This window comes from Photinus pyralis, unplaced genomic scaffold (genome assembly GCF_008802855.1).
Source record: "Photinus pyralis isolate 1611_PpyrPB1 unplaced genomic scaffold, Ppyr1.3 Ppyr1.4_LG9, whole genome shotgun sequence".
NCBI classification, from domain to species: Eukaryota; Metazoa; Arthropoda; class Insecta; order Coleoptera; family Lampyridae; genus Photinus; species Photinus pyralis.
This window is the reverse complement of record NW_022170878.1, coordinates 4,695,697-4,723,442: the sequence shown is the minus strand read 5'-3', so window position 1 is coordinate 4,723,442 and position 27,746 is coordinate 4,695,697. Positions and strand designations below refer to the sequence as shown.

General features: G+C 40.3%; 1 protein-coding gene across 3 annotated transcripts in view; it reads left to right on the top strand.

Moving 5' to 3' along the window:
• LOC116181395 (ankyrin-3-like) overlaps positions 1-26,103 on the top strand; it is a gene marked incomplete at its 3' end in the record, with an annotated part of 48,922 nt that extends 22,819 nt beyond the window's left edge. Inside the window, 21 exon segments of one of the 3 annotated variants that reach the window (XM_031501754.1) lie at positions 3,128-3,235; positions 3,443-3,575; positions 3,624-3,787; positions 3,838-3,993; positions 6,795-7,121; positions 7,173-7,449; positions 7,500-7,864; positions 7,913-8,203; positions 8,252-8,407; positions 12,369-12,665; positions 12,720-12,903; positions 14,186-14,278; positions 19,055-19,183; positions 19,238-19,370; positions 23,360-23,584; positions 23,634-23,794; positions 23,845-24,056; positions 24,115-24,319; positions 25,355-25,518; positions 25,568-25,867; positions 25,917-26,103. In XM_031501754.1, coding sequence (XP_031357614.1) covers positions 3,128-3,235; positions 3,443-3,575; positions 3,624-3,787; positions 3,838-3,993; positions 6,795-7,121; positions 7,173-7,449; positions 7,500-7,864; positions 7,913-8,203; positions 8,252-8,407; positions 12,369-12,665; positions 12,720-12,903; positions 14,186-14,278; positions 19,055-19,183; positions 19,238-19,370; positions 23,360-23,584; positions 23,634-23,794; positions 23,845-24,056; positions 24,115-24,319; positions 25,355-25,518; positions 25,568-25,867; positions 25,917-26,103 — 4,267 coding nt within the window. 3 annotated transcript variants of the gene reach the window in all.
• Between the last annotated feature and the right edge of the window lie 1,643 nt (positions 26,104-27,746).

Genomic DNA, 27,746 nt, shown 5'->3' with positions numbered 1-27,746 from the left:
CGATCGTGTTTGACAGATTTTCCATGGTCATTTTCAAATATAGACGAGGCCTTATCTAGTATGATCTAAAACGAAAACGTCTAGGGAAAACACCAAACGGTTCATAGGTGTGTCCCGTCCAGAACGTTTTAGGTTCCCTGTTCCCTCCAGACCTTTCCAGGGCTATACGTGGTTTTGAACATCTGGAAAGGACTCTAGGGGATGAATTTTCTAGTCTCCTAATACAAGAAGAGAAACAGTTGAAACCCGCTACTTAACCGCAACTTATTTACTCTCAATAAACCGCGTCTAAACCGGATCTAGAAAAGTGAACGGTTGATTTATTGGTATGACCTCTGTATTTCGTGACCGGAACCGAATTCTGGGCGAGCGGTAGATTTATGCCGATCTCGCTTTCGGTTCTCTCGGCATTGGTCTAAATTCGATAATATAACTCTATACCGGCCCCAAATTCGTGCCGATCTCCTCTTCGACTCGCTGGACATTGGTATGAATTCGGTATTTTGTGACCGGAACCGTATATCGGCGCCTACTTCCGTTGCGAGCGGTAGATTTCTGCATTCGTATTAACACGGTAGTATGTGACCGAAACTCAATACCGGCCCCAAATTCGCGTCAAACGGTTGATTTGTGCCGATCTTTCGCTCGACATTGGTATGGACTCGGTATGTCTCGACCGGAACTACTTCCGGGCGAGCGGTCGATTTCTGCATTCGTATTAACACGATAGTATGTGACCGAAACTCAATACCGGTCCCAAATTCGCGTCAAACGGTTGATTTGTGCCGATCTTTCGCTCGACATTGGTATGGACTCGGTATGTCTCGACCGGAACTACTTCCGGGCGAGCGGTCGATTTCTGCATTCGTATTAACACGATAGTATGTGACCGAAACTCAATACCGGTCCCAAATTCGCGTCAAACGGTTGATTTGTGCCGATCTTTCGCTCGAGATTGGTATGGAATCGGTATGTCTCGACCGGAACTATTTCCGGGCGAACGGTAGATTTCTGCATTCGTATTAACACGGTAGTATGTGACCGAAACTCCATACCGGCCCCAAATTAGCCCCAACCGGTTGATTTGTGCCGATCTTTCGCTCAGGATTGGTATGGACTCGGTATTTCTCGACCGGAATTACTTCCGGGTAAGCGGTACATTTCTGCATTCGTATTAACACGGTAGTATGTGACCGAAACTCTACACCGGCCCCAAATTCGCGTCAAACGGTTGATTTATGCCGATCTTTCGCCCGACAATGGTATGGACGCGGCATTTATCGACCGGCGCCGAATTGGCGATATCTGGGCGCCATCCCCGAGCACGTTATACTAACTTGGTGATCTTCAGTATTTTCCATCTTTTTCTACAATTTTGGTCCGATTGTTTTCAAATCGGTGTCGTCGGAAAGATCTAGTAAACGCACTCCCAAGGGCGAACTACCACCTTTTGCAAGACGCGCCTCTTTGAGGGCTAGTCGACTTTGGGCGGCCAAAAGTCTCTTAAAGCTCGAATCTCGTGTCGATAATAGAAGCTCGAGCTTTGAGAAGGGCCCCAAAAATTGCGTACTTTTTTGGGGACGGTTTTTAGCGAAATCGTGAATTGCGAGTGAACGGGACGTCGGAAGTGGGTACTGACAAATGGAATATGGTTGCTCCCGGCAAGATGTTATTGATGGTGAAATCAAAACTGACTAATAGAATACTGATCTGCCACACAAAAATGCAGTCCTTTCGATCTCACACGAGGACTTTTTTAATTTTAGAAACTAAATGTTGACGAAGTACCATTGTAGCTGAGGTTACGGTTGAACAAACGAACGGTTCATTTATGCCGAGCAAGCCGAAGGTAAGTATTCACTCGGTAGTATGTGACCAGTACTATACACTGGCCCCAAATTCACGCCGAACGATTGCGAGCTCGCCTTCGGTTCATTCGGCGTTAGTTCACGAAATATGCTGGCCGTTGGGTTCGAATAAACACTCAACTAATTGATTGACAGATACAAATTTATTCCGAAACACATTAAATGAAAAAAATTAAAACAAAATTCCTGAAAGATAGAGACGCTTACAAATTACCCCGCACGCAGGCGTTCGATAATTAAGTAAATTTTAAAAAATCTTAAAATTACATTCAATTTTTCTTTATTAATCAGCCGAATTATCTGGTCGTGAATGGTTTGCGATAAACAAGGCACACCTAATTAGACACTACAAACGCCGACCGCTTCTGGACTTCATTTGTTTGTTAATAAACTGAAATGGAAAAGATTCTCGGCGGTTGCGGGACAAACCATTGGACGACAACTTAGATCTTCTATTAAGACTCCTTAACTTCTTCGACGCCCTTTTTTTCGAAACGGACGAACTGCGCCTGCAACAAAATTCAAAAGGGCTACACGCCAGTAACTTATCGTAAACAAATGTACACGTTCTATTTACCGTCGCGAACTAACAACAGCCGCCCCATTTTTGCCTTGTCTCCCGTATTTAAGGGAACAATACTTCCAAAATAGAATAATCTCCTTCCTCCGGTATTTACAAATAAAGCGCCCATCATAATTAGATCAGATAACACCGGCTACGAAGTAACGCGTTCCCACTTAACGCCGAAAGTAATGCGCAAAACGTTGACCAGCAGCATCTTTTGTTATCAGCAGCAGAACACGTGCGTTAATTAACTTACGTCCGATAACTAGACCTCTTATCGCAAACAACCAGATGTCCCGCAATTTCACGATGTGGATTTATCACTAATAGAAAGTGCCGGATGTCTAAAACAATATATGAAACGGAACAAGGCACCTCTTAAATTTCCTAATCTGCAGCAGCATTTTAAATGGAGCGATATTAACAGAATCACTAAAATTAATGGTCTTTACATAGATTTCCTACGCCCTAATTCTTAAAAAATAAAAACCTTACGACCCAAATGAAATGACGCGGCAAAATCAACACCACTTTCAGGTCGATTATACCCAAACACATAAAATTGCGTTCTATGCGATAAACGCGATTCGTAGATGCGAAAAGAAGTCGGTCAGCACTTCTTCAATTCGGCAATTAACTTTCTAATCATAATCACGTCGTCATAAAATCCAATTAAACGCGAATTTTTTTACAGGCCGACCCAAACACCGCATTCCTACGCGCCGCCCGAGCCGGACATTTAGACAAAATACAAGAGTACCTGGATTCTGGTACGGTGCGCGACATCAACACGTCGAATGCCGTAAGTAGCTAAATCAATTTCTCCGATTACGTCGCTTGGACATTTTAATTATGTAAGAATTGAGTACGAACAGGTTGCACCATAGTTGGAGAGGGGACAACTGTTATTGCAGTAATTATTATGGATTGACACGAATTGTACTTTATTAATATTCCGATGAATGAATATCATTAATGCGAAGCACATGTTTTCACTTACGTTTTACAGAACGGTCTCAACGCCTTGCATTTGGCCGCGAAAGATGGACACCTGGAAGTCGTTCAGGACCTTTTGAAAAGGGGTGCTATAGTCGACGCGGCTACCAAAAAAGGCAACACCGCTCTACACATCGCCTCTCTTGGTACGTACGAAATGCCCCCACGTCCGCAATTAAAATTAAAATTTACAGCCGGCCAAGAAGAGGTCGTACGTTTACTCATTCATCATGGTGCTTCCATTAACGTACAGTCGCAGAACGGTTTCACGCCGCTCTATATGGCAGCTCAGGAAAATCACGACGGGTGTGTTAAGTATTTATTGTCGAAGGGTGGAAATCAGACGCTCGCAACTGAGGTACCTATTAACGTCTCGTCCTTTCGGTCGAACTAATCGGACTGCTTTAGGATGGGTTCACGCCGCTCGCGGTCGCGATGCAGCAGGGGCACGATAAGGTCGTGACCGTGCTTTTGGAAAATGACACCAGGGGGAAGGTTCGGTTACCCGCCCTTCACATTGCAGCTAAGAAGGATGACGTTAAGGCGGCAGCTTTACTTTTACAGGTTTGTTGTCCCCTGCCGAGTCGTCAATGGACCCATTTAGTAATAATCCACAATCCCGTTTTTACATTTACCCCACACGCAGATGGTCGACACATTCTTAAAATTACTTGCAGGTTTCTTTTAAGAATCTATTTAATCTGATCAAACCGCATTAATTTTTGCACGAACTTTAAACTTAACTGCTTCACCACAGACAACGTATAGAAACGTACACGCTCTTTTCCCGTCGCGAGGTGATCAGCTTCGTCTCTTCCTTATTTTTCTTATTTAACAAAACACCACCTTCACTAAACCATGATACTCCTACTTCCGCCAATTCCAATATAACACCAAATAAGGAACGTTTTAAGATGTCCCCTCGTCCACAACAAAGTTACCCGCCAAAGAAATCGTGCACCTGTATCCTGTGTTATCAGCGCCAAATAACACGTGCGTCTGGAACTAACTTTCTCGATAACAACGTTCTTATCGCGCACGACCAGATAGCACTTAAATGCACTCGACCAGATGTTCCTTAATTTTAAATAACGCAATTTTCACATCTTACAATTTAAATTAAAAAATTTAAATATATAAATTTACACGAATGATACAGCTACGTACTAACGTACACTATCGGGCCACAAAGTTACAGCCCAAAAACGATCTCGAGTATCATTCGAAATTCAGTTGTATCGCATTTTTTTCGTTAACTATTTTATCTCGCGACTTACTGACACCTCGAGCTTTCATACGCAAATAATTCGACAGGACCGTATTCAGGAACTACAAATCATCGAAAAAATTAACTAAATAATCCCCATTACAACAATGGGATAAAAGATAAGTATGTATAGAGAGTTAGGGTAAAAATGGAAATGGGGCAAAAGAGAGGAAAAGGGGTAAGAGAAGGTGCAGAGGAAGAAAGACTAGAGAGAATAGAGCAAAGAGTGAGAATGATAGGAGAGGAAAGAAAACAGGTAATGAAAATGACAGAGAAACAAGTAAAGAATATGGAGAAAGGTAAATTTCAACTAAAAAAAATTAAAATAGCTCGTAGATACTGGTAGAACTGGTGTTTTGGTAGGTTATCAAAAAATGTAGTTCTCCGTTGAAAGGGTTCTCCAAGAAAATGTGAAAACTGGATCTCTTTCAGGATGAGGCAGTCGAACTTTCTTTCCGACTCGCCCTCATACCTCTCGTGTTGACATTCGGAACGGTAAATTATAAATCGGCCGCACTAAAAACTTGGCGTATGTGCACGGGAATAAAAAGCCAAATTCCACTGCACCGAATACGCTTATTTTCCGATTATTAGGAAAAGTTTGACCGCGCCCTCTATTCGTCTTTAAATCTTTACCTCCAGTCGTTGATTACCGGGTTTTACTTGCCACTTTTTTGTTTTATTTATCGCTTCGAAATGGAGTGACTGACCGTTTGATGAAAATGGCCTTTCCCGTTTGACTTTTTCACGAGACATCTACCTACACATAGGCTCCCGTAGCTCTCGGTAAAAACAGAACTGGCAACACGGTCGAGCCCGCGCTTATCGTATCTACCCAGCCCATATTTAATTCCACACGCGCTTCGCTTATCGCCATACCTAATCGCGTCCACGTTTCCTATGAAGCGGTAAAAATGTAAATTTCCGTATGGCGAACGAAATACAATTTCAAACAAAAAATTTGAAACTGCAAAGCGAGTATTTTGCAGAACTAGAGTTTCCTGAGCCGTTTTCTACATTATTTGTGATCTTTCCGCGCTCTTACCAGAGTTTTTCTTTCCAGATTAAGCAAACTTTTCTTGGTTCGACTAGCTCTAGAAAAGATGTAAGATCTATGAAATTCGGAATAAGATCTAGAAGGGTCTTGAGAACTCGAGAAAAGACTTAAAGAATCCACGAGATACGCTTAAAAAATGGTTAGAAAACTCGGACCAGCTTGCCACAACTCCTTTCAAAGATTTCTACCCTTTTGTTGAACATTTTTGGCCAGTTTCAGACCTCTCTAGGCCATTCGCAACATTTTCTACCCCTAGATCGTGTTGCTCAGGTTCGAAAAGGGCCTAAAGGGATGTGGAAAGGCCTCGAATGCTCGTCAAAAAACAAAAAGGTGAACTGGGAAGTTCTATAGTGCACCCAGAATATTTGGAGAGGAACCCCTAAAAAAACTCGTGAGACCCTGGGAAGAGCTGTTCCTCTATGGAGGCTCCGAAGTCTTAGAGATGTTCAACGTATCCAGAATGTTTCTTCTGTTTTGCTGAAACGTCTTCTTCAATCAAAAGGATTCAACAAGTGTGGAACATATCCGGATCGCAGACTTTTGTTTCATCTCATACCCAGAAGTCTCATGTGTGATTAATTTTAAAATAATGTTGATAGTCGATTGGTGTACCTGCTTGAACCAAGAGGTTTTGAACATATCAGGAGCGCAGAAGGGTCGAATTTGATGTATTTTTGATACCATAATCTTACATGTTTAATTAATTTTAAAATAAATCAGAATCCACGGAAATGGAAGTTGGTTGGTATCTCACTAGTAGATCATTCTCTGTCTTTAAAAACAGCTGAGATAGACGTCTCGTGTTTGATGTACGCCTGATACAATTTTGGAAATATGTATTATATCATTCAGGCCCTGGAGCGAGCTAATCGTATTTCTTCATTACTATAATATCACCTCTTTGGGCCCCTGAACAATTGCCTGTACACTAACTAGCCACCTACTTCATATTAACCTAAAAATTTTACTAAATGGGCCATTGGACGACTGAGAGCACTCAACAGTCTCCCCTTTCGACGCGAATAAAATAAAAAATTGCAGAATGATCACAATCCCGACGTAACCTCAAAGAGCGGCTTCACTCCCTTACACATAGCAGCTCATTACGGCAACGACAAAGTGGCCTCGTTGCTGCACGACAAGGGCGCCGATGTTAACTACACCGCCAAGCACAGCATAACTCCGCTACACGTCGCCAGCAAGTGGGGAAAAATAAACATGGTGTCACTACTGGTGGCGAAGGGGGCGAATATTCAGGCGAAAACGCGCGACGGTCTGACGCCTTTGCATTGCGCAGCGAGGTCCGGTCACGATCAAGTCGTCGACATGCTCCTCGAGAATGGCGCTCCGATGCACGCCAAGACCAAGGTACCGAAACTCGTCACCTCAGTCCAATTCCTAACCGAGCTTTGTCTACAGAATGGTTTGGCACCCCTACACATGGCGGCTCAGGGCGAGCACGTGGACGCCGCCCGAATTTTGCTGTATCACGGCGCGCCGGTCGACGAGGTCACCGTCGACTATTTGACGGCGCTGCACGTCGCGGCGCACTGCGGTCACATCCGCGTCGCGAAGCTGCTGCTCGACCGACAGGCGGATCCGAACGCGCGCGCCCTCAACGGCTTCACCCCGCTACACATCGCCTGCAAGAAGAATCGCATCAAGATGGTCGAGCTGCTTTTAAAACACGGAGCTAGTATGTAAGTTCAGTTGTAGGGTAGCCGTTTGCATAAATCGAACGCGTAGGTATCGGCGCGACGACGGAGAGCGGACTGACGCCGCTGCACGTCGCCAGCTTCATGGGATGCATGAACATCGTCATCTACCTGCTGCAGCACGAGGCGAATCCCGACGTTCCGACCGTTAGGGGCGAGAGCTCGTTACATTTGGCGGCGAGAGCGAATCAGACGGACATAATTAGAATTTTGTTACGTAACGGCGCAGCTGTCGACGCGAAAGCCCGAGAGGAGCAGACGCCGCTACACGTTGCGGCGCGACTAGGAAATGTCGACATCGTTATGCTTTTACTGCAGCACGGCGCGAATCCTCACGCGAGCACCAAAGATCTGTACACACCCCTGCATATAGCCGCCAAGGAGGGGCAAGAGGAGGTATGTTACTGTAGTAGTAGGCCTTTTATAGTTTTGGGTTGATCCTAGGTGGCGTTCGCGCTGCTGGATAACGGCGCGGATTTATCCGCGACAACCAAGAAGGGCTTCACGCCTCTGCACTTGGCGGCGAAATACGGACATTTAAACGTCGCCCGTCTTTTACTGCAGCGCGACGCTCCCGCCGACACGCAAGGGAAGAACGGCGTCACACCTCTACATGTCGCCGCGCACTACGATCACCAACCGATCGCGCTCCTTCTGCTCGATAAGGGCGCGTCTCCGCACGCGGTGGCGAAGAACGGCCACACCCCGCTGCACATCGCCGCACGGAAGAATCAGGTACGTTCGCCGCCTTGGAACACCGCCTGAACTAACCTTTAATTGTAGATGGACATCGCTACGACTCTTTTGGAATATGGAGCGCAGCCCGACGCCGAATCTAAGGCCGGGTTTACGCCTTTGCACTTGAGCGCGCAGGAGGGCCACTCCGATATGTCATCGCTATTGTTGGAGCATCATGTTAATCCCAGTCACGCGGCGAAGGTGAGACTAAAAAATGTTGATACCCTTGAGTCCTTCAAAACTCTTGAGATGCTTGAAACTCTTAAGACCCTTTTGGGATTTTTGCCACACCTAGTACTATTCAAACGTTTCAGACTCGTGCAGCCCTTGAGATTCACATTTGGAAATTCTTGGGAATATTGCGATCTTTATCAGGGCAGATTTGAGAATCGAGAACGCGAAGATTTTCAGGCGTTTGAGGCCTCTTACTTTTAAAAGTTGTGAGACTCTTGAGACATTTTTTAAGATTTTTCAGTTACTCAAAACTGTTAGCCTTTTAGGTATCTTTGATACCCATAAGATCATTGGTGGTACTCTTGAGTCTCTCAAAATCCTCAGACCCTTGGGCTTTGCTGATATTTGCAACCCTTGGTACTCCTGAAACATGAAAGACATTTGAGTCTAACCCCTTGAGGCTCATAATGAAAAGTAATGTCCTTTAACTCTGTAACTATTGAGGTCCACCACACTTTTCAGACTATTTTGATTAAGGTCTCACAGGTGTCGCTGCTGGTACTCAAAACGGGGACGATGAAACACCTGAAACTCCTTTGGTCTTTTGAGACCTCTGAAATTATCTACAGGGTGGCCAAATAAGAATGCGCGGTACTGTATCTGGGAACCTGTCCATCGTAGAGACTTGCAGTAAAAAAGTTATTACTAAAACGGCCACGATAAAAACCTGGAAAATATTATTAAGTTTCTGAAATGGCCCCTATGGGTCGTAACTGCAATCTGGAATCTAAAAAAGTGATGTTTCTGTAAATTCCGCTATATTAACCTAAGAAAAAAATGTCAACTCTTTGAAGACGACGATAATCTGAACCGTTTTTGTTTGACAATATTTCCTGTATCTCTAAAAATGAAATGGTGGGGGGTATTCAAAGGTTTCCTTAAAGAACACTGTATCCTCGAAACGGCTGAGCCGATTTTAACAAACTCGGGTTAATTGAAAAGAGTTATTGTTCGGCTACAAATATTATAATATTTGAAGTTTTGTTAGTTTCACATATCGCCGCTTGAGGGCTTTTTTCGACATTCTGACAAAAAAGGTTAATTTTCTCAAAAAAATTAAATGCGTTGGTTTCATTTTTTTTCATGAAAAAATAGCTAAATGATGCCTAAACAAGCTCGCGAAAACCGCGTCTCGATATCTTGTTCTTAACCTAAAATTTAGGCCAAAGAAAATTTTATACCCTCAAAATTTTATTTTTTTAAGCTTATTTTTCCGGAATTATTTTTATTGTATAATTTCTGGCCCTAAGGTGGATCGATTTAAAAAAGGAAGCTTTTAATGCCGCCGTAAATTCTCGAAATGCTGACCATCACTATATCTTTCTAATGTCATATATATATCTCAAGATATCAAGATGCTCTTTTCGCTAGCTTGTTTAGGCATCATTTAGCTACTTTTTCACGAAAAAAAAATCGAACCAATGCATTTAATTTTTTTGAGAAAATTATTTAATTTTTTTGAGAAAATTAACCATTTCTGTCGGAATGTCGAAAAAAACCCTCAAGCGGCGATATGTGAAACTAACAAAACTTGAAATATTATAATATTTGTAGCTGAAGAATAGCTCTTTTGAACTAACCCGAGCTTGTTTAATTCGGCTCAGCCGTTTCGAAGATACAGGGTGTTCTTTACGGATACCTTTGAATACCCCTCACCACTTCATTTTTAGAGGTACAGGAAAAATTGTCAAACAAAAAAGGTTCAGATTATCGTCGTCTTCAAAGACCTGGCATTTTTTGTTAGGTTAATATAGCGGAATTCACAGAAACATCACTTTTTTAAATTCCAGATTGCAGTTACGCCCCCTAACGGCCATTTCAAAAACTTAAAAATATTTTCCAGGTTTTGCTCGTGGCCATTTTAGTAATAACTTTTTTTACCGCAAGCCTCTACGATGGATAGGTTCTCAGATACAGAGCCAAACCCTTCTACTTTTGACGCACTTTAGAACCTTCAGACCTTTAAGACTTTCGAAGCTCTTAAAATTCTTGAATTATTTAGAACTTTTAGTCTTTTTGGAATCTTGAGAAGCTCCAGACTCACCTTGAGGTGTTTAGACTCATCAGATCTTTCAGATCCATAAGGTTATGGCACTCTTGAGACTTTTGAACTTTTGAAACCCTTGATACTCCTGAGACACTAGTATGCTTGACACATTCCTGAGGCATTTGGGACCCTGGAGACTCTTGACTGACACTGTTGAGGGCGATTGAAACTCATGGGAGTTTTAAAATTGTTACGATTCCTATAATTCTTTAAAAACTTGAAGATCCTGGGGCTTTTGAAATTATTGCCTCTTGACATTGATATCTTTGAGCCTCGTGTGAGATTCTTGAGATCCTTCAAGGTATAGACTGCTAATACTCTTCTAAAGACAACTTTGAGACTATTGAAACCCTTAAAACTATTCGGCGTCTCTTGACATTCTTGGGATCTTTAGCTCTTTAATTTTTGAGACACCAGAGATACTACTTCCTACTTCAAGACCCTTTCAACTATTCAAAAAATTGTGACCATTGTGCCGCTTGAGACACTTAAAAGAATCTCAAGTCTCTTGACACTCTTAAGAGTCGTGAGATCCCTTTCCGACACTAGAGAACCTTGTAACCCTTAACACTCTTGACTATTGTGCCACTTGAAACTCTCAACGTCATTAAAACTATTGAGTATCTTGATAGTTTGACCTCTTGACCCGTAAAACTCATTAGATCCTTGAAATTGTAGGGATAGTTGTGGGTTTGAGACTTTCCACGTCGTAAGATTCTTTGAGACGCTTGAAATCCTTGAGACTCAAGACTTTTGAGACAGGTGAGGCTCCTGACACTTTTGATGATATCAGAGAGAACATAATACTCAAAAACCTGTGTTCCAAATTTCGGCCCCCTCTTTCACCGAACTTTTTTTGACATTTCTACACCCTGTATATGTAGGTCTTGTAGGCTCAATAATAATAATACCACTTACCCTTTATGAGTACCCTCTTCCGACACTTCATTTTCGAGATATTCTTATATTATTTTTAATTGGTACTCAATACCAAGTTTGATTTGACAATTACGTAACTGGTAGTATATGTCAATTGTAATGAACATTAAGTTTTGATTGACAATTTTTAGGTGATAAATTGAAAAATGTAAAAAACCATCCTAGTTGTCTTACAGATTATGTTAGTTCTTATTTGACACATATGTCAATTCGCAGATCCGAAGTTTCAATTGACAAAGTGCGTATCTGCGCGATGACAATACATGTCAAGTTTCGATTGACAGTTTTAGTTAAGTGTCAATTGTCAAACACTAATAAGTGTCAATTGAAAAATACTAAGAATGTAAAAGAGTCTATACAAAATGTCCTAGTCATCTTTGCAGTTATATTAGTTGTCAATTGACACAGTTTGTCTTTTTAGCATAATTGTTTAATTTCCCATTTCCTTTGTCTTCATTTGGATCATAAGTAAATTGACAAATATAGGGTATTAAACAAAACTATGCCGATGATCTTTCAAATGATACTAGTTGTCAATCGACACAAGTGTCTTTTTAGCATAATTTTTCTCATTTTTTACCATCCGCACGTTAGTAAAGGGTTGCATTAGGGTAAAAAGTGAATTCCCTACTTTTCTTTACACGTTGTTATACACCAGGAATCCGAATCAAACAAAATCTCAATGATGTCGGTCTGTCATGCGCAGGTGTGTGGTTGGTCTCTGTGCTAGCCACAGCCATTTTTTTTTTCATTTGGACCATACGTTACTGTCATTGTTGGAATCCTTCATTTGTTTCTCCCAACTCTGTTTTTAATCTCTCTTTTCGGATCATATTTGTCATAAGTGACGCATGACTCCGTTTTTGTACTTGCCAAATAGTCAAGTAATCGACTAATTAGCCAAATGTTTGGCAACTACTTTAAATCCATATTAATGTACAGAACGGATTGACACCCCTCCACCTCTGCGCCCAAGAAGATCGCGTCCCCGTCGCCCAGCTACTGCTGCGCGCCGGCGCGCCGTCCGACTCGCGCACCAAATCCAACTACACCCCGCTTCACGTCGCCTGCCACAACGGTCACGTCAACATGGTTCGGCTGTTAATCGAGCACGGGGCCGAGGTGAACCCCACCACGACATCGGGTTACACGCCGCTCCACCAGGCGGCGCAGCAGGGTCACGTTCTCGTCATTAACCTACTGCTGAAAAACCGGGCGGATCCCAACGCTGTTACTAATGTAAGTAATTCGCCCGTCGCGATTAGAAATTACACCGATATCTTCCATTTCTAGAATGGACAAACTGCGCTAGGCATCGCCAATAAGCTTGGGTATATAAGTGTCGTGGAGGAGCTAAAGGTCGTCACGGAAACGAACATAACCACCACCACTACGATTAACATAGAGGAAAAGTATAAGGTTGTCGCACCTGAAGCTATGCAAGAGACGTTTATGTCTGACTCTGAAGATGAAGGAGGTTTGTTACTTTGATTACATCGCATTTGACATTGAATGCTGAACCTGTCTGATGTGTGGATCTCAGGTCATAAAGATGTCAAATCGCAATTGTCAAAATTCCTTTAATTTAAAAAAATTGCCGGAGTTGAAACCGTGAAAAATTTGAAAAAAACAATTTCTGAATTGAATTTTGAGTAAATTAAAAGTTTGGTTATTTCCCTCAAATTTCAAAATTCGTAGAAAAGCCTGACAGCTGTCACATTTGTTGCATGTGTTTGCAAATTAAAATAATTTTTTTGAAATTGTTCGCGTAATGATGCAAAAATCTGAAATTTTGAATTTGCAAAAAAAATTTATCAATGTGAAAAAAATATTTCTCTTACAATTTAACAAAGATCAAAATTACCGGTGTAAGAATTTCTAGATTGTGAGAATGCTGAAAAAATAAAACTTTTTCGAAATCAAAACAAAAAATTTGGAGGTATGAGAATTTTGGTTGCCAGAGTTAAAATGTTGAAATTTAAAAACTAGGTATACATATATCCCTTTTTGAAACTTTGTTACCCCAAATTCTAAATTTTGAATTTGCAAATAAAAGTAAAAAATATATTTTATATGCAATTTAAAAAAAAAAAGAAAAATTAATGATGGAGTTTAGATTTTGTAAACTATGATGAATTAAAAAATCATTTTTTTAAATGTAGAATACTTAAATCGTTCGTTGAAGAAAATGTGACAATTATAATAAACGAAAATGTTGAATTTTGAAAAAGGTCAATTCAAAATTGACAACTTTAAAGAAAAAAATTTACAATTTTTTAGCAGTGATGAATGCAAAAATCTCTAATAGTATAGAGTTCAGAAATCAAAAATATAGGATTTTTAGACTGATAAATTCAAAAACAATACTTTCTTTAAAAATTTGGAATGCTGAAAAGTTTCTCTTTGAAATTTTTTTATCTTTTAGAATGAAGTAGAGGTCACTAATTCATTTACAATTAAAAAATCAAAATTACTCATGGTATTTAGAAGTTATAAACTGTGATAATCAAAAATCATTCTTTCTTTAAAAAATTTGAAAAATCCCTACACCCTACTACTTCGTTTGACCCCCACTACTAATCCAAATTAAAAAGGTAGATATTGCAAGCGGCATTAATTATGCTGATGACATGTTAATGTGATGGTAATACCGGTTCTGTTATGGTAATTAACACCTACTTAGTCAGACAACAAAAAACTTACGTAATGTAGTTGTTACAATTTAAAAAAAAAATCATTTGTGGTTGTGTTGCAAGCAGGCATTGTGGATGAGCCCATTGTGGTTTACGGTCGTCCCGTGCATGCTCAGCATGTGTACATGCCCTTCTATCAGGGAAATATGAATTACACAAGTAAGTTTCTCAAATACGTTCATTAATGCACGACTCCACAGACACGTATCTCCTTTTTGAAACGTTGATTTCACAGTGCAAACAAACACACTCAATTTTTAAGGTGCACTCGAACACACACACACAAAAATAGTTAGGAATCCAGGAGGTTTATGTTTCAGAATATGCTTTAAAATAGGAACTTTACGTTTGATTCATCTTTCGACATTTCTTAGATGATACATGAAAAATGGACACCGTGTATATGGTGAAGAACGGAAATTGGTCGATTAGGCTTGGTAGATCAACCCCAGACCGAACCCCGCCCACTAAACACACGAACGGGTGGATAATAATTATTTTTGCTATTTAGGCACATTCAAAAATTGAGAAATCATTTTTTTTTTTGTCTTATTTTTGAGTGGGCGGGGTTTCGACCAAGGCAAGAATGATTCTTCCGAGAATCTAGAAGCTTTTTCAGAGATATACGTCTGCAGATTCGGGAACAAAGTGAAGAATCTGTAGAATTTGAAATTGAAGAAGATGAAGAATAAAAGATTTTAGAAACGTCATAAATTTGATAAATGCAAAATTTTGAAGAATCTGAAGAAACAGACGCATCCAAAGAACTGAAAGAAGCGGAAACCAATACGAACAATCTGAAGAAGCCATAGCCATATAATGTATTGGAAAATTTTGAAGAATCAGAGAAATTCTGAAAACCAGAAAAACCTGAGGAATCGAAGAAAAGGAAGAACGGGAAGTTTCACTAGCATTTTTAAAGATAATTCAAGATTTTGAACTTGAATTTTCTACAGAAGAAACTAAGGGTTGCAAAAATTTAACGATTAGCGTTGAAAATACCAAAAGATCCCCTCTAAATCACGTTCGTATCTTTTACAAAATACCCGTATACCAAAAGAGAGGCTGAAAAATCTGTATCACCCAACTAACTAATATCAAAGCGCTCTAAAATTAAAACTTCTTTAATTAATTGCTCATCTTAAACATCTTGATAAAGTAGCGCGCTTCCAATGACACTAAACACAGCCTAATCAGCTGCCGTTGGCTGCTACCTATTATTGTGCTTACGTCATTGGCCGGATTGAAATTCCGTTAGTCCAGTTAACATACGCTGTATGGCGTTGCTTGTCTTAATTCTGGATTTAAATTAGCATTGTGAAATTTAAATCGGAAAAACGGAAATCATAAAATATTAATTTAAACACAGGAATTACAAAACTGACAAATTACAGATACTGATAAGTATCAGTTTTGAACAACAGGAAGATTTGCAAGAAACTGAAGAATACGAAAAGCTTTTAGAACATAAAGAATTTTTAAAGATTTGAAGAATCAAATTCAAAGAATCTGAAAAATTTCATTTTGGAAGAAGTAACGGTGGAGACCATTGAAGTCACAGAAGAATGTGATGGACTTATCGTACTTTTGGAAAAATGAAAGATTTTGAAAAATCTCAAACATTTGAATCTGTAGAATCTACGGAATTTGATAGATTGGAAGAATTGGAAAAAATTTGGAAACTTTTAACTCGGAAAAATTCGAATAATTGGCATAAACTTCTCTGGGGACTTCAGAGACTCTTAAGAGATTTTTCAACGATTTGTCAGAAAAATTTGATAGATTGTGACGAACTTTGAGGGGGGGGGGGGGGGAGCCCGCTCACAAATGGCGTTAAACAATATAATTAGTGGATACAAGATTAAAGTTTAATTAAAAACATTACAAATGATTGGAATTAAACCACACCAGCTGGCGAAAATAGCGGCAACCAGCATGTGATGTCTACGGAAAGGACGAACGGACTCGAGCGCCACCAGAAGATTAAATCCTTGCTTCAGGCCAAGGTGGGCGGTTTCAGAACGGTCTTGGAGGTATGTCACAATCGGCAGCCACAGGCGGTCAATTGAAGAAACGGTTTAGTCTAGAATTCGGCAAGCGGTTACGTCCAGGGAAGCGACTAAAACATAGTTACAGCACACGTACCCGGTGCAGATTTCCCTAACGGGAACTCAAGCAACAGAGCATAAATTAATTAGCAGTATCTACGTGAAATCAAATGCAGGAAAAGCGAAAATTCTCAATGCACGCAAGCACAGCGAAATTGCCAAAAAGATGGTCCCCCTGAATCGTGCTGTTATACCTCATATGAACTTCCCAAAATGCGGAGAGGGAACGTCGAATATTCCGACTCCGCCTCTTCCTGACATGATAAAAATTTGGGACTGTTCTTAAAATTTGTCTTAATTAAGCGCGCATCTGGCAATTCATCTGTGGTAACATAATTAATTACCGATAGTTAATTATACTGACCTAAATGTTATCATGAAATTTCTAAATTCATAATTCTGATTAACATCCATTGCCTCTTGAAATTTCCCATGCAATGAGGGCAGTCGATGCTACAACAACAATTTTCATATCTCTATGGCAACAACTAGTTTCCTTTATCAGCAATTACACGGCTCTACAAATTAAAACATTACTTTTACCTTCTATTTCTCACTCCTAGAAGAAATAAATAAATCTGGAAGCTACGGTTTCTTAGTAACGACCGCCCAATTATTTGTCCATATATACCGGGTGGTCAGTAAAGCTGGTAGCGGTCATATATACAGTGTGTTCAAAAATTCTGGTATGAAATCTGAGTGCCTGAAGTATCTTACATTTTCGAAGAATGTCTCAGAATCTGCAGAACCTCTGGGAAAGCTCTGAAGAATATGAAAAGTGTCCTACGAAGCAATCAATAAGAATGTGAAGTACCTAACCGGTAAGATCGGATGGAGCTATAGAATCTAAAGAAGAATAAATTGAAAAACTGTAAGAATTGAAGAAACAGATGAATCTAAAACATTCACGGAAACTGAAGATTTCGAAGAACCTAATGAATCTGTAGATTGGGAGCAAATTCAGAGACCCAGGCAGAGTAGAGGTATGACCCACCCATTCTACCTTTATTCTACCTAGGTCCCTCGTTTTAAAACTTACGTTTGAATCTTCTTCTTCAGATCGTTCGGCACAAACCTAGGCAGTGTAGAGGTATGACTTACCCCATCATACCTTTACTCTGCCTAGGTTGATGCCGAATTTGCCTTCGGCTCGCTCGACACTCGGCGCAAAACCTAGGCAGCGTAAAGGTATGATGGGGTATCATGCCTCTACTCTGCCTAGGTTTGTTTAAAAGCCATTTTTGAATTCCTTCGGATCGTTCGGCATTAAAGTAGGCATTTTACTCAACTTCCACACAAGTAATAGTTTTAAAAACAAGGCGAGTTCGGCACAAACCTAGGCAGAGTAGAGGTATGACTTACCATATCATACCTCTACTCTGCCTAGGTTTGTGCCGTCAACTTCCACGCAAAAGTAATAGTTTTGAAACCCAGGCAGAGTAGAGGTATGACTCACCCCATCCTACCTTTACTCTGCCTAGGTGCCTCGTTTTAAAACTCACTTTTGAATACCTTCGGATCGTTTGGCACACACCTAGGCAGTATGACTTGCCCTATCATACCTTTACTCTGCATAGGTTTTGTGCCGAACTTACCTTTGACTCGCTCGACACTCAAGTGACCTAGGCACAGTAAAGGTATGATGGGGTATGTCATGCCTCTACTCTGCCCAGGTTTATTTAAAAGTAATATTTGAATTCCATCAGATCGTTCGGCATTAAAGTCAACTTCCACCCAAAAGTGATTAAAATTTTAAAAATAGTGGGGAGCGAGCCAAAGGCGAGTTGGGCACAAACCTAGGCAGAGTAGAGGTTTGACTTACCATATCATACCTCACTCTGCCTAGGTTTGTGCCGTTAACTTCTACGCAAAAGTGATAGTTTTAAAACCAGTGCCAGTTCGGCACAAACCTATGCAGAGTGAAGGTATGAACGGTGAAAGATTCTTTGGAGCATTTTTAAAATCTCTATATAGCTTCCAGAACGGTATGTAAATTCTTTGATTGTTTTGAACGGCCTTCAAAATCCTAAATCCTAATCCTCTGGTAGGTGTTCTGATTGTTGTAGAAAGATCAAATAAAGTTCTGGAGAGGATCTATCCAGTTCAGGCATGGCTCTGGAAGACTCTGATCGACCTTGAAAAGTTATAGGTTGTTTTGAAAAGTGCATTAAAGAACTGCTTTCCGCTGTTGTTAAGTGTTTTTATATTCGGGAAGGATTTCCAGGGTCTTGGCTTGGTCTTGAAACGCTCTGGAAGAGCCTGAAGAGTTATACAAAAGCTCTGGGACAATTTAGACTACTTTCCATTGTTCTAAGTGTTTTTATACTTGGCCTCATAGCACTGAAAATGCTCTGAGGAGCTATTTTTGTGCTGAAATTCATTGTTTTTTGCGCTTACCAGTACTTTTTAGCATGCAGCCCTCCATAAAATCGATTCCCCAATGAAAAATAAATCAAAAATATGTCCTATTTTAAAGCATACTTTGATGCGAAATTTTTCTCACTTTCTGTACTTGGATTCCAATTTTCAGCTGGCCCGGGACAGGCTTTTAATTTAATAGCACAACAATAGTAGACTAATACACATCCAAAACTATAAGTACACATTAATTAATGACACAAATTAATCAAACAACTTTATTGGGTTTATCACAAGTATAACCCACTTGTCATTTCTTTCGTTACGTTTTTTTTTCTCCTCTCCTATTTATTTATCTAACTCTAATTAAGGAACGCGTGATAAGAGCGGTTTTGTTATCAGCGCGTATGAATGACTCAGTAATGTGAGGTCGAACGTAAATTTCGTACTATAGCTCTCGATCGCGCAGGTGAAGATCCCATTTTGGGCGATCAGCAGCAGTACAAGTACATGACGATGGACGATATGAAATCTTTGGCGGACGACGGGCGAATGGACGTCACCAACGATGAGAAGAGCGATAACAGAATTTCGATGGGTACGTAAAACTTGTAGGTTAATTTCGATGGTTTGAACGCGACTCTCTCGACAGCTCCTTCGAGTATAAGCGACTACATGACTACGGCACAGGCGAACCAGTACTACGCGGCGAAAGCCAAGCAGTACCAGACGGAGAGCACGGTCGCGGATAACGTTGACATAAATCGTCAACCGATAACGGTCGGGTGAGTGGCATTTCTTCGAACTGTACCGTTCGGTGCTTACGTAGATTGTGGCTTTGTGTTTGTTATACCGTACCGTCGCCGCCCCTTTAGTCTTGTAAGGGGCGGCGTCGGTCGCTGACAAAGTGAAGGCATTGTAGTGTGTGTGTGTTGCTTTTGCGCAGTGACGAGTGGTCTGCCCTAGAATACTATTTGAAGCAACTCGGACCGATCAGACACGGCGGCGGTTTACTCAGAGACAGGTACCAGTTTAAGAGGTGCTTCCGTACCACTCAGCACTATTTAACACCCAGTTGTATAGAATTGATCCGTTAAAACCTTTCGTGTTTGGGTTATTTCGATGCACTTTTCCGTGTCAAACCATACCAGGTGGCCAATAGTCTCGGATTGGTTGTGAGCAAAGTTTTGGGGGTCAATAACAAGGTTTGTTTGGTTGACTTCATATATTTTTGAATTACCATGTATATAAAAAATTGCAACCAAACGTTGCAGGAATAAGTATATTTTTCATTTTGACGCGTGAAGCAGACAAGGCGGGCTTGAGGTATATATTTATGTGGCGTCTAATTAATTATATTCACTGGAAAAAGTGGTAAATATTGTTCCACAAGTGCTTCTCCATATACCTCAACAATAAATCAACGTGTAGAACGAATTGAGCAAATTTTGTGGTCATTTTACCTTTCCCTAGTTATGTTGGAAACCATGGTCGTTTATCTGCATTTTCTTGCGATGTCACAGTTTCCTATAACGTTTGCATCATAAACCAGATGATGTATTACCCGCATTTGACATTTATTTATTTATTGATTTAAAGGTATAATTCAGGTAGCCTATCGATTTTGATTTTCTTGGATTATCTAAAATTGGCGCTTTATCTGAGCACAACGTTCCCAAATTTTCTTGTCAAAAATCTACCCAAATTTTGAATGCCCCAATACCACATTATTACTTTACTACAAAATACATGACAGGAAGAAATTTGATTCGGATTAAAGGACCAAAGGACGTTGATCACTTTTGATCAAACGGCCGAAAATGTGGTATGCTACATTTATGTGTTTATGTCTTCAGCTATGCAATAGTAATAGATTGCCGTGTGCAAACGGCCACTTAATAATTCTTGGGCATGAATAGAAAAATCTGACATGAAAGCTCTATCTGGTTTCGATTAAACACGCAGTTTAAATGACAGACAACCATTTGGTCAGCAAAACATAAAAACAACAATGCTGGAAGAAAGATAAGCACTCAGCTTGTTTTTACACATACCACGCACGCAGGCGTTCGACAGACGAATAAATAAAAATCTCTTACATACAGTTATTAAATAATCCATTGACACAAACACTCTGACAGCTTTAGGAACATCAGTTCTTCTTGATAACACTTTCCGGACGGTAGAACAGTTTTCATTTTAATAAATGATAAACCTTGTCGAACAACTTGCTTGGGCGGCTCACACACATACTAACTTTTTCAGATAATAAACAACACTGTATTACAATACTGACGAAATACGTTTTCACATACACACGCTCTCAAACCGTCACGAAAAAAGAGTAAAAAAAGCCTCTTCTCCAGTATTTAAGGGAACACCTCTTCCTCCATAAAACCAACGACCCCACTTCTCCACATGAAACGCGTAATTCTTCGTAACACCTGCGTCTCCTTATTAGCAAAAGAACACGTGCGTTAATTAAACTTCGCCTGACAATAAAACCTCTAATCACAACGACCATATATATCCTCTTTGAATAACGCAAATTCGGTGTCTACTTCTAGCACCTTATCTAGATTGAACAAGACAAAAGCGATCAAATTTAAACGAAACGCATCTAACAAAATTTCTAAAAGGAAAAACAAACACGGAAATACAAATTCAAGTAAAATAAACTTTGTGTTTATTCGTAATTTGCACTTAAAAATTGAAATATATAACTTATCGAAGGTGCTGAAACCAAAATAATGACCGCGTGACGTAGTTTACACGACAACTTTACGCTCGGCTCCGGCGGTCGCGCCGCCTCGCCTCGCGCAGAACCCATAGTTTGTTACATTTTTTAAAGTACATTTTCATTGCTCTGATTTATGTAATTGCTTTATTTAATTTGATAAGACGTTTAAATTGTATGAAATTTGCAGGTGTATCTTTTGCTAAATTTCTTTATCTTCTGAGATTATTTTCGTATAAAGCTGGACGGGCGTGATACAAGTGAAATCTGTTTGATAATAGAATAATGGGTAACACGTCGTTTACGTGACAATACAAGTCAAAAAGTAAAAAATGTGGAGGTGGATCACGAAACGTTTTCTTTTGAAACGGTGTTTGAAGAAAGAAAAGGGGGCGGAGAAACGAGTACAAACACCACGTGAAGATGATGAAATCAATTTCCATCAGTAACTCAGATTGTGCAACATACTAAATTTAACATTTAGCGAGTGTACAGAGCAAATTGTGTCTGGATTGAGACAGAAAGTATTACTGACGGGACGGGGCGGGACGGACACTTTACAAAAATCGTGGCGAGACAAATTATTCGACGGAGAAAACGAGAGCACTGATGCGACAGGTAAAGTCCGAGAGTTCAGGTAGCAAATCGAAACAAGTGCGATGTTTCAATTGTGCATCCGAGGGACATTATTGCAATGAATGTCCAAAAGATGATCATGCGTGTTTCAAATGTAAATAACCGGGTCATACAAAGGACAACCGCTCAAGTGAAACCACGGGTAAAGTCAGAGAGCGCAGATGGCTAACCGAAACAAGCAGTGCGATGTTTCAATTGTGCGGGCGAGGGACATTATGCCAATGAATGTCCGAAAGATTATAATGCGTGTTTCAAACGTTAACAACCGAGTCAGAGAAGCTACCTGGCGTATGAGAAAGCGCATCCGAGGATGAAAATGAATCTGTGAGAGGAAGAGCATGCGACAGTCCAGGAAGAATCTTCCGATTTTTTGCTGTTACGAAAGAGGCATGTTGCTTAATTAAAGTAATCATAGGCCTTTGCGTAAATTTTATCAAAACAAAGAAAATACTTAGATATTTGTCTAAGATATTGCACCAGATGGTAATGGATATGCATCAACTCAATTTTTCAGTCAACTCCGTGTAAATTAAAAAAAGTAAAGTTACTTAATATAGAAAGTACCTCAATCCATTGGATTCGTGTGTTAGAGAGAGAACACATGATTTTTGCCCAAAAATGGCGGAAGTTACCAAATTCTAGTAACTTTAATGTTAGGGATTGTTCCACCTGCTTGGAGATATCTGTATATATTTTTATAAAACATGACAGTGCTATGAAGTTAGGTTATAAAAAGTTACAGCTATTCAGATTTTATTTGTCAATTTTTTTTAAGTTGGCAGCAAATTTGCCCAAAAATGGCGGATGATTGCGGTACTTTCTATATCTAGTGACTTTAAAAAAAGTGTAGGTGTGCGCCCTCTAGCGATCAACCTACGTTTCATATGCCTGTACTCAATGCAAATTTTGCTCACAAGTTTCCATGAACTATTTGGCAGCCCATCACAACTGTAGGCTTTCCAAGGTAGCTGTTCCTTTTATTAACCTTACGAACTACTCGGTTAGAAACATGCACGCCGTAGTTCCCACACGAAATATCACTTCTCTAGTTTGTTGGCCGCAATTGCAATAATCGGTGGCGTATCTATAAATTGCTCGGGCGCCAAAATCACTGGGGCACTTTCGTAAATTATTGCGTCATCATAATCTCCCAGTCTAATGGGAGGTCGTGATGCATACTGTTGTACAAATGTTTAATGTGTAAATAACTCCTTTTTTTCCATTCTTGTGTTGTGGCAACAGTTCCCCAAGCTGGAGAAAGTAAGTTCCTTGTACAGATTAGACTTTACTACGCATGTCTGTGATGTGTAAACTAAACCTGTAATCACCCTCCAAATTAAAGCACGCTTCCACAAAGATTGATGGTAGAGAAGGATGACGAACGTCTTTTATTCTGTTTAGCTTTCTGGTGTCGTTTTTGGTGGACGCGAGAGGTGGGGCTATGCGAGGATGTCGACACTCGGGCGTTCGTGTGATTGTACCGCCGCAATGCGCGGCGAGCCCCACACGCATCACCTGCCGCTACGTTCGTCCGCAGCGAATTACAAATCCGCCGCCTTTGATGGAGGGGGAGGCGCTTGCCAGTCGTGTACTCGAGCTCGGCCCGGTCGGCGCAAAATTTTTGGGGTAATTATCTCGAAACGAAAACCACCCCCGTGCATTGTTCTCGTTTCAGACCAGTCATACTCGAAGTTCCGCACTTCGCTTCGCTGCGGGGGAAGCAGCGCGAGATTATCGTGCTTCGTTCCGACAACGGAGAGACGTGGAAGGAGCACACGTTGGAGTCGAGCGAGGAGGCGATTCAAGACGTTTTAAATCACAGTTTCGAAGGAGAAGGTGATTATCGCAACCGGCCTCTTTCGGCGTTTACCGACTTTAACTTGCAGAACTTAATCAAATCGAAGATCTGCACACGAGTCGCATCACGCGGATTTTGACCAACGACTTCCCGCACTATTTCGCAATCGTCTCTCGCATTCGACAAGAAGTTCACGCGATCGGTCCGGAAGGCGGAACAGTGTCGAGTTCTGCCGTTCCGTTGGTGCAGGCTGTCTTCCCACAGAACGCGCTCACTAAAAAGATACGGGTCGGATTACAGGTACGTTAAGTTTTTTTTTACACGAGATCGCAACCAATTTTTTGTTCGAAATCTACAGGCGCAGGCGATCGAACCGGAAACAGTTGCGAAGTTGTTGGGCCACGGCGTCGCCGTATCGCCTGTGGTAACCGTCGAACCACGTCGACGCAAATTTCACAAGGCAATCATGCTTAGCATGCCAGCGCCGCGCGCACATTCCCAGGGGATGATTAATCAGTATTCTGGATCGGCACCTACCCTTCGATTGCTATGTTCAATCACAGGTAGGGGTCAATTTTGTTTAGATCCTTTAGTTCTCGAAGTGACCACTTTTCTACAGTACTGCTACGGATAAGTGTTTGTGCAAACGTCTGTTGGTGCACATAAAATTGCTAGAAATCACATTATTTTGATCTAAAATCTTTGTAATATATGGTAATGGATATGCATCCCATATTAATTACCCAATGCGAAATCAAGATTTTGCTTGCCGATCTTAATTATTAACATAGTCGTTGTTCAAGTTGACCCCCGATCCAGTTTCATTTAACCTACCAACCATTGTACCTGGATATACATTTGAACCAGGGACCCTTAACACCTTAGTCCATATTTAATATTCAAGTATTGAAGATTACGGACTTTAACGGTCTGTAAGTGCATTTGAGTCGTTAAAGGCTTTCACGTATTAAAAAAAAAACAACTGGATAAAAAGAGTCTAAACGTTAAAAACTGGCGTATGAGTAGGATTTCGAAGAGGTGCTTTAGAAATACCGCCTTTTTGGGCTGAATGGAGGCAGTTTAAAGGGCAAGCGTATAAATTGAAAAGAGCCCGTTTACTATTGTAGTTCAGAGACAGATTACTCTCTTTTGCAATTTTAATTGTGCACCAACAGGCACCACGTCTACTTAGTGTCAATAGTGCAATTTTCATACTTCAGAAGGTGCATTTTCAGAGGCTTAGTGTAACCACATCACTCACTAGCATGTGACGTTCTTACCTATAGTATATCTATGTTGTCTGTATATACTGTTGCAAAAAACGTTATTTGGTATTTATGCTTCGCAGGAACTAAATCAGGTAATTTAGTTCCATACTGGCGCTTTTACTATTGTGTTTCCAACAGATAGTTTAACATTTTTAGTTGCTTAGTGTACTTAGTATAAGGTTATACATTGAGACAATGTTCAGTAGATTTGTCTGAAATCAGTTAACTATAGGGTAATGGGTAGGCATCTCCGGTCTAAAACCGAACAGGATTCAATTTCCACTTCCTTTCGCTAGTAAAACGTCTTTTCATTAAATTTTTTTTAAATAGGAGGTCAAAATAAAGCGGTATGGGAGGATGTTACCGGCTCCACCCCGCTTTCATTCGTCAAGGATTGTGTGTCGTTTACGACGACAGTATCGGCAAGATTCTGGCTTATGGACTGTCGAAACGTGTCCGAATCTGCGCGTATGGCAACTGAATTATACACTCATGTAAGTTCGTCTGTTGTTTACCGAGTTGGTAATTGATTTGAATAAACAGCACGCTCACGTACCTTTCATGGCGAAGTTTGTGGTGTTCGCGAAACGGATAAGCGTATTGGAGGCACGGGTTAGAGTCTTCTGCATGACCGACGATAAGGAAGAGAAAACTTTAGAACACCAAGAGCAATTCACTGAAATAGCCAAGAGTCGCGATATCGAAGTATTGGAAGGAAAAGATATTTATATGGAATTTTCCGGAAACTTAGTGCCAATCTTGCAGTCGGACGACCAACCCAAATTCTGCTTTCAGGCGTTTAGAGAAAATCGTTTAGCTTTCACCATGCGACTTAGAGACGCCGTAAGTTTCCCGCAACGATTATTAAGTCAAATTTAATTTGCGTATTTAGGATGACGAGGCGACAACTCGCATAGTTTTCAAAAGCGATCCTAAGGTGGCGCGAGGGGAACCGACCCAAATACCTTTGTGCACGCTTAACTTAGTCTTGCCAAAGGATGTGTGTCCCGATCGCAGTTCCCAGTCGGATTTGCTCTCCCTAGAGAAGGACCACAGCTACCTACATCATGGTGGAATAAGTACGTACACTTTATAGCTTTTCTAAAACACAACTTTGAAATTTCAATATGTATACAAAATATCGTATACCAATGGCAAAGGATAGGAGTCCTTCAATCTAAAAAATTTGCTGACGATTCACGATTTGTGATAAAATTTGTACTTTAATAATTGTCAATTTTTCAGTCCTGAATTGTCCATTTGCGGATATCGATTCATATATCGAAAATATTTCCCACCAATGACAAAGGATAGGAGTCACGATTTATCATGAACTTTTTACCACCAAAATGTCAACAACTTGTGAGTTCTTTTTCAATTTATCGAGTTTCTCAATGCGGATATTGATTCATGTATCAAAAATATCGATAATCAGTGGTAAAGGATAAGAGTCACAATTTGTGATGAAATGCTTTAATAATTCTCTTTGACAAGCTCCAAACTGTTGATAGATTGTTAGTTCTCTCTCTGTTGAATTTTTTAGTGGTAATATCGATTCGTATATCAAAAATACCGTTCATGTGTGGCAAAGGATATGAATCATGATAAAATTTCTGCTTTAATAATTCCCCTTGAGAAGTCCCAAACTGTTGAAATTTGTCAGTCCTTATCCAATCCGTCCAGTTTTTCAATGCGGATACCGATTCATGTATCAAAAATATCGACTATCAGTGGTAACAGATAACAATCACGATTTGTGATGAAATGCTTTAATAATTCTCTTTGACAAGCTCCAAACTGTTGATAGATTGTTAGTTCTCTCTCTGTTGAATTTGTTAGTGCTACTATCGATTCGTATATCAAAAATACCGTTCATGTGTGGCAAAGGATATGAATCATGATAAAATTTCTGCTTTATTAATTCTCCTTGACAAGTCCCAAACTGTTTCAATTTGTCAGTCCTTATCCAATCCGTCCAGTTTTTCAATGTGGATATCAATTCATGTATCAAAAATATCACTCTTCAATGGTAAAGAAAGATAACAATCCGATTTGATGATGAAAATGCTTTTAATTCTCTTTGGCAAGCTCCAAATGTTGATAGATTGTTACGTTCTCTCTCTGTTGAATTTTTTAGTGGCTACTATCGAATTCGTATATCAAAATACCGTTCTATAGTGTGGCAAAGGAATATGAAATCATGATAAAATTCAGCTTTAATATTCTCGCTTGGAGAAGTCCCAACACTGTTGTCAATTTGTTAGTCCTTATGCGCATCCGTCAGTTTTCTCATGCGGATATCGATTCATGTATCAGAATCGACAATCAGTGGTAAACCGGATTAAGAGGTACATTTTGTGATGAAATGCTTTAATAATTCTCTTTGACAAGCTCCAAACTGTTGATAGATTGTTAGTTCTCTCTCTGTTGAATTTGTTAGTGCTACTATCGATTCGTATATCAAAAATACCGTTCATGTGTGGCAAAGGATATGAATCATGATAAAATTTCTGCTTTATTAATTCTCCTTGACAAGTCCCAAACTGTTTCAATTTGTCAGTCCTTATCCAATCCGTCCAGTTTTTCAATGTGGATATCAATTCATGTATCAAAAATATCACTCTTCAATGGTAAAGGGTAGGAATCACGTAGGAATTGATTTTTTCTCTTTGAGAAGCCTCAAACTGTAAAAAATTAGTTGACATTGCTATGTTAAACACAT